The sequence below is a fragment of the Acomys minous genome (genome assembly GCF_964271855.1).
Source record: "Acomys minous genome assembly, chromosome: 14".
NCBI lineage: Eukaryota > Metazoa > Chordata > Mammalia > Rodentia > Muridae > Acomys > Acomys minous.
In genome coordinates this window covers 63,217,063-63,230,920 of record NC_140496.1, presented here as the reverse complement: position 1 = coordinate 63,230,920, position 13,858 = coordinate 63,217,063, and the positions used below count along the sequence as shown (strand labels likewise).

The 13,858-nt window shown below is 43.9% G+C and overlaps 1 protein-coding gene across 1 annotated transcript; it reads right to left on the bottom strand.

Annotated features, from left to right (window-relative positions):
• Nucleotides 1–358: 358 nt before the first annotated feature.
• On the bottom strand, nt 359–13,201 carry OVGP1 (oviductal glycoprotein 1; the record flags this gene model as incomplete). Its single annotated transcript, XM_084755642.1, has 10 exons — nt 359–1,222; nt 2,052–2,187; nt 4,201–4,317; nt 7,384–7,569; nt 7,655–7,763; nt 9,076–9,200; nt 9,649–9,814; nt 11,090–11,146; nt 11,993–12,197; nt 13,177–13,201. 10 exons carry the CDS (start codon nt 13,199–13,201, stop codon nt 630–632), a joined length of 1,719 nt encoding a protein of 572 aa, XP_084611768.1. The 3' UTR covers nt 359–629.
• Nucleotides 13,202–13,858: the final 657 nt, after the last annotated feature.

Below are 13,858 nucleotides of genomic sequence, written 5' to 3'. Positions count from 1 at the left end.
TAATTAATTAATTTTTTAAATGGATCTCAGGGTAAGCTGGAGAAGCCACTCAGAAGTTAAAAGTACTCGCCGCTCTTGTAGAGCCCCAGAGTTAGGTTTGCAGCACCCATGTCAGGCATCTCACAACCACCTGTAACTCCAGCTCCAATGAAGCCAGTGCCCTTTTTCTGTCCCCCAAAGGCACCTGCCTGTGTGAGCGTTCCCTCAAACAGGCCCTCACACATGTACATAAATAAAAATAGAAAAGAACTGCAGAGGCAACAGAAAGGTTTGCATGCTTCCAGTTTATTCAGCAGAAAGGAGATTGTCCCATGGTGGCTTCGGTGCCAGCTTTGCCCCATGAGTGACTTGTGGGTGGCAGCAGGAGCTGGCTTCTGTCACGCTACTGTGTTTCCCTAATATTTGCCACCAAGGGAGCCCATGATCTTTGATCCAGAGTTTCTTGGATCTTCTTTCTTTCTTCTTTAAGAGAAAGGAGATTTGTTAGAAAGGTTTTTGAGTTGACAAAGGAATGCTTCCACTCAGCAAGAGTGAAGCCATGTTTAAAGGTGAAAGGAGTGTATCCTGGGGACAGGACAACAGAGCTGAGGGACAGTATTCTGTTCTCAACTTTTATGGAAGGATCAATTTCACCCATCTGGGGAGGAGGTTGCTACCTCAGTAGTCAAACCCTCCCATGTTAGACTTGCTCTCTGTCCACTAGGGGTATCTGACATCTCTTTAGGGGGAACAGTGACCTTTTGAAGGACCACAGCCTTCTTTCTGGAAGTTGCCTTCTCACTGGGAGTCATAGTAGGAAGATAGACAAGAGTCGTATCCATCCCTGCAGGGGTCACAGACTGATGACCCACTGTGGCCATGGTCTCTCCCCCATTCGTCTGTGTCTGGACTGTTCCTGTCATCCCAGTGGTGATGGTCTCAGAAAGAAGATCCAGTGAGATAATAGTTTTTGCCTCAGGAGCCATGGTGTTACTTTCTAGAGCTGCAGTATGTGTTGCAGAAGATGCTGTTTCCCCAGGGGTCAAAAGTCCACCACTGGGGATTACTGTCACATTTTCGTGTTTCCTGTGAACCTCAGTGACCACAGCCTCTCCTCCTGGGGACAAAATCTTTATAGTATCAGTAGTCAATGCCTCTGTCACAGCCAGCCTCTCAGAACCAGGGCCTGAGGAATTCGTAGACGACGTAAACCAAAATTGTGGCAAGGGGGTTGAGTTGAATTCTGGAGAAAAATTAGCCAAAAAAAAAACAATAAATAAGATTTCTACCTCTTCTTTCCTTTCTTATTAATTCCCAACAACTCTAAATCCACTCTAAAGCTGAGGGACCTGATCCAAAAATCCATCATTGAAGGATTTCATAATTTACTTCCCAGATGGAGAAGATTTTTTTAAAAATCCTACCACACAGATGCTCTGTGCCCCTTCCCTAAAGAGTTAACACAGGCCCAAACTGTAGGCTGTCTGTGGAGTTGCTACCTTTCTGGTGCCAAATTCAAGGAAGGCTCTTTGTTCCTTCCCTATGTTTGAACCCTCATTTAACCTCCCTCAGTACCTCTACCCAGGGAGGTACCTGTTATTCAAAGCCTAATTTGTTGTTGACACCTCAAAGAGAAGCTGTCAGTACACCACATTGGAGGAGGTATCAGAAGCAAAGCTGAGGTCAGGAGACTTGTATAGACAGCCAGTTGTAAACAATTAGATTAGACTCAGAATAAAGGAGATAGATAGATAGATAGATAGATAGATAGATAGATAGATAGATAGATGATAGATGGGTGGATATATATCCCTTTTCTAGTCCCTTGCCCATTAAATAAGAAGGAAAAATAGAAATGAATGTTAACTATGAAGTGGTATGCTGTTCATCCGATATCTCATTTCGTTCTTATAATAATGTCCTGAGTCTGAGACTATTTCATTTTCAGATGAGGCAGAGAAGCTCAAAGCCGTCAAAGTTGGTTGCTCTCTTTCCTCAATGTCAAGTCAAAGAAGTTAGACCTGACAGAATGGACCTCCCAGTTCTGCAAGTGCCGCATGCCAGTGACTTACCTGCCTTCACCAACAGGTCATTCAATATATGGACAAGGGGGAAAGGGCCGTTGCCACAGAAAGTGCCTCGGACATCGTCCGTATCCAGTGTCCACACCATGGCCCCCCCGAAACTCTCCTTCCTCACGAACATTGCCTGTAAAAGCAACAGTCAGCTACTAACCACCCTGCAGAAGGCTATGGAGGATGGCAGATATGATTACACTCTGCACGGGGCTCTAAGCCTCCACTTCTCATTAGCTATGGAATCTTAGAAATTGTGTGACTCTTCTCTTCTTTGGTCACCTCATTTAAGAAAATGTAAGTCTTTTCTTACTTAAGAAAAGTAAGAAAAGTAAATATTTTCAGTATTCGGGGGGGGGGGCGCAAAAGAATGCCTGTACTCTACAATGGGAATAAGGGATTTTGTTTGTTTCATTTGAAAAGTGGAGCTCAGACAGAATGGCTGAACTACCTGCCTTCCCCCTCCACAAAGAGACAGCTCTCCGCCGAAATGGACCATCCATTCTGTTTATCTCTAAACACTGAGAGTGTTGATGATGGGAGGGCAAGTGTGGTCCCTAGAAAATGGAAAGGCAGTTTCTGTTTTAGCATAATTCCCCTACTTCCTTGCTAACTGACCTGCGCCATGCAGGGGCACTAGAACATTTAAAGTAGTTATGTTCCAATAATGACCTCCAAGGTTTCTTTCTGCTCCGATATTCTCTGACCAAAATGCTTTAATCGTCCCCTCACCAGGCTCATGTCCTCTCTCTAGCCCTAGCTCAGTAAGGTACAGTAATCCCTGTAATTCCAGTCCACTCTCTCCTACCCATCCCAGGCCTTCCCCACAATACATGGTGGGAGCAAGTGAGATCTTCTAACTGATGTTCTGAGGATCATATATTTAAGTCCATCTGATTTGCTGTTTCTACTAAGTCATCTTGTCTGTGTCTTCCGTTCACAAACTAGAGCAAGTCCTAGAAGCTTCCTCTATAATACTTGAGTTATGCCTAGAAGTACACAGTAAAACATCATCAGTGTCCCACTATCTCTAGTGTCAAACTGTCCCCACAAAGAACAGCCAACACCTGCCATTTCTACCACCTACAACAGAACAGTGAATTCTCTCTACTCCTAAGCCCCAATATCCAGCAGTCATTTATACTTGCAATCTACTCCTACTCCAAAACACCTGGTCCAGACCCTCATTATCTTGTGCTTGTATCCTTCCTTGTCCCTCAGAGTTTTCAAAATTGCAAATGTCTGTAGCAAAGTCACCTTTGCTTCTCTCTCTCTCTCTCTCTCTCTCTCTCTCTCTCTCTCTCTCTCTCCTCTCGCACACACACACATACACACACACACACACACACACACACACACACACACACACACACACTAAAATTAGTGACTGTGGGATACACCAAGAATTTCCATTTATCAAGTCTCTCAGAATCACCAAAGCAAAGGCAAGTTTGAGAGCAGCTGGACCATGAAGCTTCTGCTTGAATCCACTATGAAAACCTGCCAGACTCAGGGCTGGAGATATGGCTCAATTGGTAAAATACTTGCTGTGTAAGCCTGAGGACCTGAGTTCAATCCCCAGTTGGGGAGATGGAGACAGAAAGACCTCTGATGCATCCAGTCTAGCTGAATCTATGAACTTGAGGTTCACACACACACAAAAAAAAAAGGCAAAGGGAAATTAAGGAAGACACCTGATATTGGTGCCTCTCACCTCCACTTGTATACACACACACACACACACACACACACACACACACACACACACACACACACCTGTCAGTCTCTACTTTATTTATGCCACTTACACAAGAGTCTATATATCCCAATGAGCCTCTCTCAAAAATCACTTCCTCCTCCTCCTCCCTCTGCCACCACCCTCAGGAAACTTTCTTGAACTTTTCTCAGTCCATCTACCTATCCATAATTTTTATGGGTGCTTGGTGAAATATACACATGTGTGCATGAGTGTGGGCACAGAGAGAGAGAGAGAGAGAGAGAGAGAGAGAGAGAGAGAGAGAAGGAGGGAGGAAGGGAGGGAAGGAAGGAAGGATGGATGGATGGATGGATGGATGGAAGGAAGGAAGAATCCCATCAAAGCTAATGAGAATCTGAATACTGGGCCAGGAAAGCGCACGCGTCTCACCTTGTAACTGAAGCTGATGGTGTCATCGTAGCCAAGCCACTCGTTCCCCTTGTAGGCATATGGAACATATTGATAGTCAATCCAGTGCCTTTGTGCTCTCTGGACAAAGGAACAGACCTGCCAAGAGGACGCATGTGAGTGCCATAAAATGCCCTGAAGAGAAGCACCAGGAGATACAGTTGCTTCTTGTCTCAGGAGAAAGAATTCAGGAAAAATTCTCACCAGGACCTGAGATGGGAACCAAACAGGGAGCAAGGAAAGTGTCCATAAAGGACTTCCTCTACATACTAACTTTGTCCCTTCTGGTACATGGTCTATGGCTAAGAGAGATAGATGATAGACAGATAGATAGATAGATAGATAGATAGATAGATAGATAGATAATTAGATAGATAGATAGATAGATGATAGATAATTAGATAGATGATAGATAATTACATAGATGACAGATAGATGATAGATAATTAGATAGATGATAGATAGATAGATAATTAGATGATGGATAGATAGATAGATAGATAGATAGATAGATAGATAGATAGATAATAGATAATTACATAGATGATAGATAATTACATAGATGACAGATAGATGATAGATAAATAGATAGATAGATAATAGATAATTAGATAGATGATAGATAGATAGATAATTAGATGATGGATGGATAGATAGATAGATAGATAGATAGATAGATAGATAGATAGATAGATGATAGATAATTAGGTAGATGATGATGTTGTTGTAGGTCTATTGGTTGAATGTTAGTTGGTTGTACCTTAAAGGTTTTGTGTGTTGACGCTTCCTTAATATATCATGCCCTTAAAAACAGTCTTTCAACTATAACATAACACACAACCATGCTTTATAAGATTAGCAGAAAAATGTCTCCAATGATCCAACACAGAGCAGAGGTTGGCAGCACACAAAGCATGTCCATTCCTAAGGGAGGATTGCAACCCTCCATCCGGCACCCTGCTGTCCTCAATTACCCCAAAGATTCTCTGTGCTTTGAAGTCTACTTAGACTTTACTTGCTCCATAAGGGCTTTTCCAGATCCCACAGCCCGACACTCTTGTTGTCCTCTCCCACCATTCATTCTTCCCTTGGGGACCTGTCCATTTCCTCTATGCTATTCCAATGCAAGTTTTGTTAAAATAGTAAGTACTGGGGTAGAGAAGAAAGAGCCTACCGTAGAGGAAATCTTAGATTTGCTAATAAAGAGGCAAGGAGTCAGGGTGCAAAGATGAAAAAGGACTGAGATGGACGAGTGATGAAGCTGGGTGTATGGTGGTCCTGTGTTATGATGTTCTCTTTTTTTTTAATTGATATAAAAAACTAAAAATGTTTTTATTTCTTTTTTTTCTTCTTTATTAATTTATTCTTGTTACATCTCAATGGTTATCCCATCCCTTGTATCTTCCCATTCTTCCCTCCCTCCCATTTTCCCCTTATTCCCCTCCCCTATGACTGTTCCTGAGGGGGATTACCTCCCCCTGTATATGATCATAGGGTATCAAGTCTCTTCTTGGTAACCTGCTGTCCTTCCTCTGAGTGCCACCAGGTCTCCCCGTCCAGGGGACATGGTCAAAGGTGAGGCACCAGAGTATGTGAGAAAGTAATATCCCACTCTCCACTCTACTGTGGAGCGTGTTCTGTCCATTGTAGCAAATATTTTAGTCAAAGATGCATTAGAAATCAAATATTTCTTTGACATTTTCCAAGAAATTTTAGTTATTAACTACAATTATAGTTATTATTATATAGTAATACAGTGTTTAAAATATAACATAGGCCTTTTATAGTCCTCTTTAAATATAAAATTTAGGATTTTGAAACATAATTCATTTTGGAAAACATTTAAAAAGGTATGAGCCACTCTCATATAGAAACTGCTGCTGGAATCATACAACACGGCTCTAAGGCTTGAGAGGTGCCAGGCCCAGCACTTGGGACATACACAACGCTCCATAGCTGTTCACTCGCTCTCTCGTGCATGAACTCAATCAGAGAAATCTGGCTGAAGGGGAGACTGCACCATAAGGAGGGTGGCAAATGCAATCTTTTATCCACAAATTCCAAGACTTTGGCGATGAAAGCTGGAAAAGCTGAACCATATGCCGTCCACTAGCAGCCAGGAGGAATGTATATCTATCTGCTATCTCTCACTCCTACATATTATTTGTCATATTTTTCTTTTTATTTCTAATTTGAACTTTAGAAATGCAAATCACACATGTAAACCTCTGCGTGTTGAACTGTTCAGAGTATTGTTGTTGTTGTTGTTGTTGTTGTTGTTGTTGTTATTGATGTTTTTATTATTTCCCTTTACATCCTGACTGCAGCTCCCTCCTCTCCTCCCCGTCCCACCCTTAAATGTTCGCTTTAAGCTACGTCAAACTGTAAAAGTCAGAACACTCATATACCTATTTTCTCCACTATTCTTTCTCGCTTCTGCTAGACTGTCTCATTGATTTTACAGAAGAGATGTGTTTACATAAAAGTGTGTGCATATGTGTTTGTCTATGTGCATCATGCATGTCATATACTTATTTTCCTTGTTATATTGCTATTGATGTATATCCACACATACCTATTTATGAGAGCTTGTCGTTACTCTTGACTGTGAACGATCTTACCATAGGTTGACTATAAAAAACTAAAATAATTAAAAGCACACAATATATTAAAAAAAAAAAAAAAGATGACAAGCCGAGAACCAAGATTTCAGACCGTTTGTTTAAACCTTGCCAAGGGAAACCTTGGTGCCCTAGATGCCGTCAGGGGAAATCAGGGTCAATAGTCTGCCAAAGTGATGCATTTCATCAATACTTAGGTTTTCTTTTACGTAGAATTTTGCAAGAGCATGTGTGTGCATGTGTGTGTGTGTGTGTGTGTGTGTGTGTAAAAGGCCTGTTTTTATACAGGCCATAGGCCAAGTCTGGATTTAGCAATGTCACATTTAAAATCCTTTGTTTCCTTTCCATTCACATTCTCCCCAGCTTCATGGCTCTTACAAAAGACTCTAATACTTCCCAAAGGGAAAGTAGTTTTCAGTGAATCTCCCTTGTCCGGGAGGGTGGGGGATGGGGGTCTCTTATCTACCATTGCTCTTGCCCTAGTGCTTATTCCAGACTGAGGAAGGAACCCCAACATTGAGACAGAGCTCTCTAACCCCATCACCTCATAGTAAGCCAAGAAGCCAGCCTGCTTGGTGTAGTTTCCCGGAGATGCTGGTCCCACTGAGGCAGCCTGCAATCCATTCTTAGATGCTTTGAGGAGGTGGAAGGTACGTCCATAGGTGGGGAAGCCCATGATGAGCTTATCCGTGGGTGCCCCAAGCTTTCTCCAGTAATTCATAGCATATGCCTGTGGGTGGAAAGAAGACAGCCTCACCAACGGCCTGGCCTCAAGGATGGAAATGTGGGTGACCTGAGACCTTTCCTCTTCTTACCGAAGATTTGGAGTCTTCAGGAATGGAGAACAGAGGACTGTTGTGTCCTGTAAGCCTTTCCCAGCTTCCATGTAAGTCATAAGACAAGACGTTAATGAAATCCAGTCGTCTGTACAGAACAAAGGAGACATGACTGTCAGGCTGACTAAATTACTCAACTCAGATCATCACAGGGCTCTTCAGCTAAGTAGCTGGCCATCAAGATTTCTTGCTCTTGTGAGCCTGCGCAGGATATGCCAGTCACTTTAAAATGCAATGAACTGCTGGCTAGAAATAACTGTGCATCAAGCTCCGTGCATCCCAAGACTATAAGTGGAGACAGGAGGAGCTCGGACAAGAACATGACTGCACGCGGGCCTGACACAGTGCTGGCAGAGGTCTTCATTACCCATCATGAAATCCAATCACAGCACCGGCCCATGAGAGTAAAAGAAATGTATGTCAAGGAAACACTGACTCCCACTCTTCCAGAACATTTTCATGGTCATAATGACTATGCTAACCGAGCACGTATCATGTCAGAATGTAAGGGTTTACACTGGTCACCTACTTTAATCTGCTCAATTCCATAAATAGTCTGCATCTCTCTCTCTCTCTCTCTCTCTCTCTCTCTCTCTCTCTCTCTCTCTCTCTCTCTCTCTTTCTCCCTCTCTCCCTCTCTCTCCTCTCTGTATTTCATGGCAGTCTCGAAATTTTTAAAGTTAAATAATTAGAAACTCAGATTAACAAATTTGCTAAAAGTCCCTGTTAGGTAAAGGCTGTGCTCTCTCAGTGTTTCCTGGCAACATAATTAACATGAATAAGCTTTCTTCCCTCTTAGGTCTCTCTTTTCCTCCCACATTAAAACACCTCTCCCTCATGCAATTGCACAGGAATATTGTGTCCTTTCCTTCTCTTCTTGGTTTCTTCATCTTTAAACACTTGATTGTGATGTAAGAAAATTAGTCTGGAGCCAGCATATCTAGAACAATCTACGTACGGCCTACCTGTTTTTGTCTGCTTTTTTAACATTTGAAAAAAACCTGCTCTGTAGAGTGAGTGTGACCTCACATTCCTGTGTTGTTTTCCTTGCCATTGCTTGTCACTGTGACACTATCATCTATTTGCATATAATGTGTTCACTCCTGTGCTTAGAGGAGGAAGAGGCGAGGCCCATGGAGTTCTTTACCTGTGAGTTCCAGCAATGGGGCCTCAAGAGGATTCTACCTGTGACAATGGTGTTATAAGCCAGCAATACAACACCAACTTCTGATTTTTCAACGAAAACCCCAGGGATGGGTAAAATGCCCATTCCTATCCACACATCACTAGCTCCTCACCCAACTCTTCAACTCTCACCCCAGAACCTCACTAACGCGAGGACAAGCAAACCGGGGCTCAGACAGTGTTTGAGCCACTCTGGAGCAACAACATCCACTCGCCTTCCTAAAAGATGCACATCATAAGATGTTTGGATGATGGATGGGATCCCAGAGACAGCAGCTGACAGCAGCAGCCGAGGTTGCTGGGTAAGCAGGGCCTCCTTCTCGAAGGCAAACTGGAGCTCCTAGGAAGAAAGGCACAAAAAAACAAAAAACAAAAACAAAACAAACGAACAAAGCAGTCAGATGGGGGAAACCTCATCCAGAATGGTTTAATCTCTTTAAGCCAGGTCTGGGACAGAAAGAAAACACAGGTTCTGTACAAGGCTATGAGAAAGACAGCCGCATGCCAACATGGTACCTAAGCTAACAGAGGGAAAGAAAACAGACTGGGAACACGGAACACAAACTGGGCCAGAAAGCTTCAGTGAGAAAGTGTTCCTTAGGCTACAGAGCTGAGGCAAGATCCAGGTGGAGACAAAGACAGCCACAAAGTGGCCCAGCGCCTCCAGGGAATGTCAGTAAATGACTGTTCTGTCCCTTTCTCCTGCCCTAACCTTGTGTTACCTCTCTGCCGTTCACCCCCACCCCACCCCAAAATGGGAAGTAGAAGCATTTGCTTAGTGACCTTACTTCAATTAGGAAGAGAAAATTCCAGCGGTCCTGTGTGGGGCTGCCTCGTAGTCCAGGGTACAAGAAGAAAAGGTCGAGACCATCAAAGCCATGTGTTCTCAGGAAGGATGTAACAGAATCAACAAACTTTTCCCGGTTGGCAAATGTGGACAGCATAGTGGTGAACCTGCAGGGACCAGGGTAAGGCAAAGAACAGTGCTGTCAAAATCACAGTGCTCTCTGAGGGCCTAGCAATGTGTCCCCTTTCAGGCCATGTGCTCTCAAGAGCGAGTTCCCACCTGGGCTCTTTTATTCGTTGGCTTGTTTAATTTTTTTGTTTGTTTGTTTGTCTGCTTGCTTGCTTTTCCATAGCAAAACACTTAAGAGTAATTCTTGCTTATTGGAGCTGAACTTTAAGCAAATCCAAGTTAATCTTATAAAAAATGATTTTAACAAAACTAGACTTAGAGATAACAGACCTGGGTTCCCTTGTCTATTAGCCACCAATCCGCTGGGCCCTCTTTAGGGGTAAGAACACCTGGAAGAAGCTTCAATGTGTGTGACTCTTGCTTTCTTTCCCCAGTAATTTGAAAGACAGCCAGGCCACAAGCAACCATTAATACATAGATACATATATACACATGGCATCGCACTTGGCTTTAGGCTCACAGTAAGTCAGAGAAGCAGAGATGAGGCCTGGGGTTGGGTAGAGCTAGTCACCAGTCACCTCACGTTTGGATTCTTCCATCCCACCTGGAGGTCCCTTACAAGGAGCATCCTATACTCGCCAGACTATCAGATCTCCTTTCAAGGCTGGAAAGCAGGCTCTGTGCCAGACCTTAGCCAGGACGCAGGGAAACTTTCCCTCTGAGAATAGGAAGGGGGTTTGTCATTTGCCTATGGTATCTCAGATGGGCGGCACTAATAAGAGCAGCTCCTGCATGAGAGATGTACGCTGTGAGTCCCTGCAATACACCAACACATCATCTGCTGCTTCTTTATCTCCAACATAATCATCTCCACCTACGAAGTGGGGAAGTCCAGGGCCTATGAGGTTTGGGGGTTACTCTTCTTATTCGACATAAAACTCTTCTCTGCAGAGGCAAAACTCCTGCCTCCAACTAAAAGAGTTCAAGATTCATTTATGAATGTCCCATTTTAGCTGCTACTCATGTGTTTTGTTTGGGGTGTGCTTTCATATGGTGCTAAGGGTCACACCAGCATCTTGGTCGTGTTCAGCAAGTGCACTGGCACTGAGCTACACTCCGAGCCCTGAATGCACCGTCTCTCTCTCTCTCTCTCTCTCTCTCTCTCTCTCTCTCTCTCTCTCTCTCTCTCTCTCTCTCTCACACACACACACACACACACACACACACACACACACCACTATTCTCACTTCCAGAGAGAAAGTACTCCACTCTACTGTACCTCCAAGAGAGAAAGCAAGGGCAGAACAGCTCACCGTGATGTGCCGAAGTTCCACCCTCCAACGGACAAGAGTGTCTTCAGCTCTGTGTTCCTGAAATGTGGGGAGAGACATAGGTAAGCAGGTCCTTACTCAATGGATTCCTTCAGTCATGGCCCCCCCTTTTTTTTCTTTTTGCTTATTTGGCAAAACAATGGGGGATGACATGGCACGTATATAAAAAGAATGGGAGAAAGTATGTGGAGATCCCTCAAGCTCCTCCACACCCTCATCATATTTCCAGAAAACTCTAGAATGTTTCTAGTCACCCGTTTTCTTACTCAACAAATATTCATTGAGCAATGACTATGTACCTTTGTCTGCTTGAAATACAACAGCAAATACACAGACAAGCATCTCACTCAATGGAAGCTCGGCCTGCCCACTGCTCTCTGCCCATTGGGCAGAGAAGGAACCCACAGGTTTCTGACAGTAAACATTGGCACGTCTTGTGCATTACCTTCTTTGTGTAGTCAAGGACCTAACTGCCCAGTATTCAGAGAGTTCCCCTTGAAAAGCCTGCAGCTTGGGAGTTCCAAGTGGCAAGAGGTAACAAAAACATTAACATTGGTTGAGTATTTGTGATTTTCCAGACCCCTTTGAAGCACGTTAACAGCATCAATTCTTCACAACTGGGCTCAAAGGGTGAGCCGAAGCTTATCAGGAGAAAGGAGTGTGAAGGCATCCAGGAATAGGCACCATTAATTACCAATTCATCAAGACAACAAGGGGCTGAAGGGGGCTGGCCAATAAAGAGCTCTTAAATTGGAAATACTCAGCCCTTCATTTGAAAGACAACTAGAATTAGAAAAATCAGGACATTTTAAGAGTAATAAGAAGAATAGGCTTAATTTCCTTCTAGCTATAAGATCTGAGAACCCAACTGCACATCTAACATACCTCTCCTTGAGTTTGTTGAACTCTGGGTAGAGAATTTTCTCATTATGAAGATTCTTGGCAACAATCTGATTGTTGCTTATCGAGGCAAAGGCGAATACTAGGTGTGTACAAAGAAAGGGGTCCAGGTCATGGGGCAAGACGGAGGCAGGACCTGGCCGAGTATGTGCCCAACTGGCAAAATAACACACCAGCTTGTAGGCAGTACCTGGCAAGGACAGCAAGTATTAGTCAGTAGGGAGCATGAGGTGAGATGGGAACTAAGCGTCTAGAGAGTAGAGTGAGCCTAAGAGACCAAGCCACTGTAACAGCCTCCATACCTCCCTGAAACCAAACATGCACCAGAGCCTCCTACGCATGCCCCAGACCTCTTGCCCTTACAACTGAGGCCCCAGAGAAAAGAAGAATGCCTTATGAGTCTAGATCCTGGCATACACTGAGCCGTACAAACAGCAAGTGGCAAGCGTCCTGTGCTGAAGTATATTGGCTCAATAACCTCTGAGCAAGGAGCCATGGCAGGGCTCCAGGAGACACTGAGTGGAGAATCTCCCTGGTTCTGAAGGGGAGAAGATGATTTTCTTACCATCACTGTGTTTCATCAGAAGAATCAGTCCTGCAGGAAATTAAGAAAATTATATATATGTGTGTGTGTGTGTGTGTGTATGTGTGTATATATATGTATATATACATATGTATATATATTGTGTGCATGCCTCCACACACACCCTCCAGTTAGCAAGTGCCCCCTCCAGCTCAGCACAAATAGGGACACACATCAGCTACTGGTTTCCCAACTTAACAGTGGAGCTAGCCTAAGCTCTTTTTCTAGTAAACAACACATGCAACTTACATGCTTTGCACAGGGACAATGTTAGAAGTCCAAGCTATAGCTCTCATCCCATGGTTCTCAATTCTGGCTACAAATTCAAAAGTATTCCCATCACAGCCCTCTCCCCAAAAAACCTGAATTAACTGGTCCAAGATGAAGGCCAAGCAGGAAGACAACCAGATTGGAGAACTACTGCCCCACCCTCTCCTCCCTGAGTGCCTTGGATTCTTTATTAAGTCTATCCTATATTCGCCTAATCTAGGCTCCTTAAGCCCCAGGCTTCTCTAGTGGGTACCAGAGAAAGGACAAACTGGTCTCTCCTGGACTGTGTGGCATTGCTAGGATCTGTCGCACTCACCAGCCAGCAGCAGCAGCCTCCTCATCTCGGCTGTCTGGTAGCTACGGGGATTATGGGGATGGAGCTCAAAACCCTTTAATAGGAGCTGGCCCGTATGCAGCAGGGGACAGCCCAGCTACGCATACACACCATGCCAGAAACAATGATCCAAGAGTCACAATGACCCCAGAAAACTTGTACTCCCTCTCTAGACTCGCTGTAGTTCTCAGAGCCAACAAATCCAGGGCCCTGACCTGACACTAGGAGGAAGTCTGTATTCACTGCAAGCTGTAACAGAGTGCAGTGTTCCTGAGCCTTGGCTGGCAATTGGCCCCATTTCCTGGTTTCCAGCTCCCACAGCTAGTGGGAGAGAAATACTTCACGATGGGGTCTATGTATACAACATTATCAGGAAAGCAGTGTATCAAAACCTTCAGCTTTGGATTCAGGCTTTAGGGCCAAGGTATCAATCTCTGTGTTAAACCACTTAGAAGTTTTATAATTTTGGGGTGAGTTGCTGAGCCCCTGAAGTTTCCACACATAAAAGAAAGACCATTGCCTGTAAAAGTAATAGCTCATTCTTATTTCAAAGAAATGTATAGGGACTAAAGAGGTAGTGTGAAAACTGCAGTTTGCATAAATTAATAGTTTAGTTAATTACAGATGTTATTAGGAAGTTCGCCAAAAGAGGAGGATGTTCAAA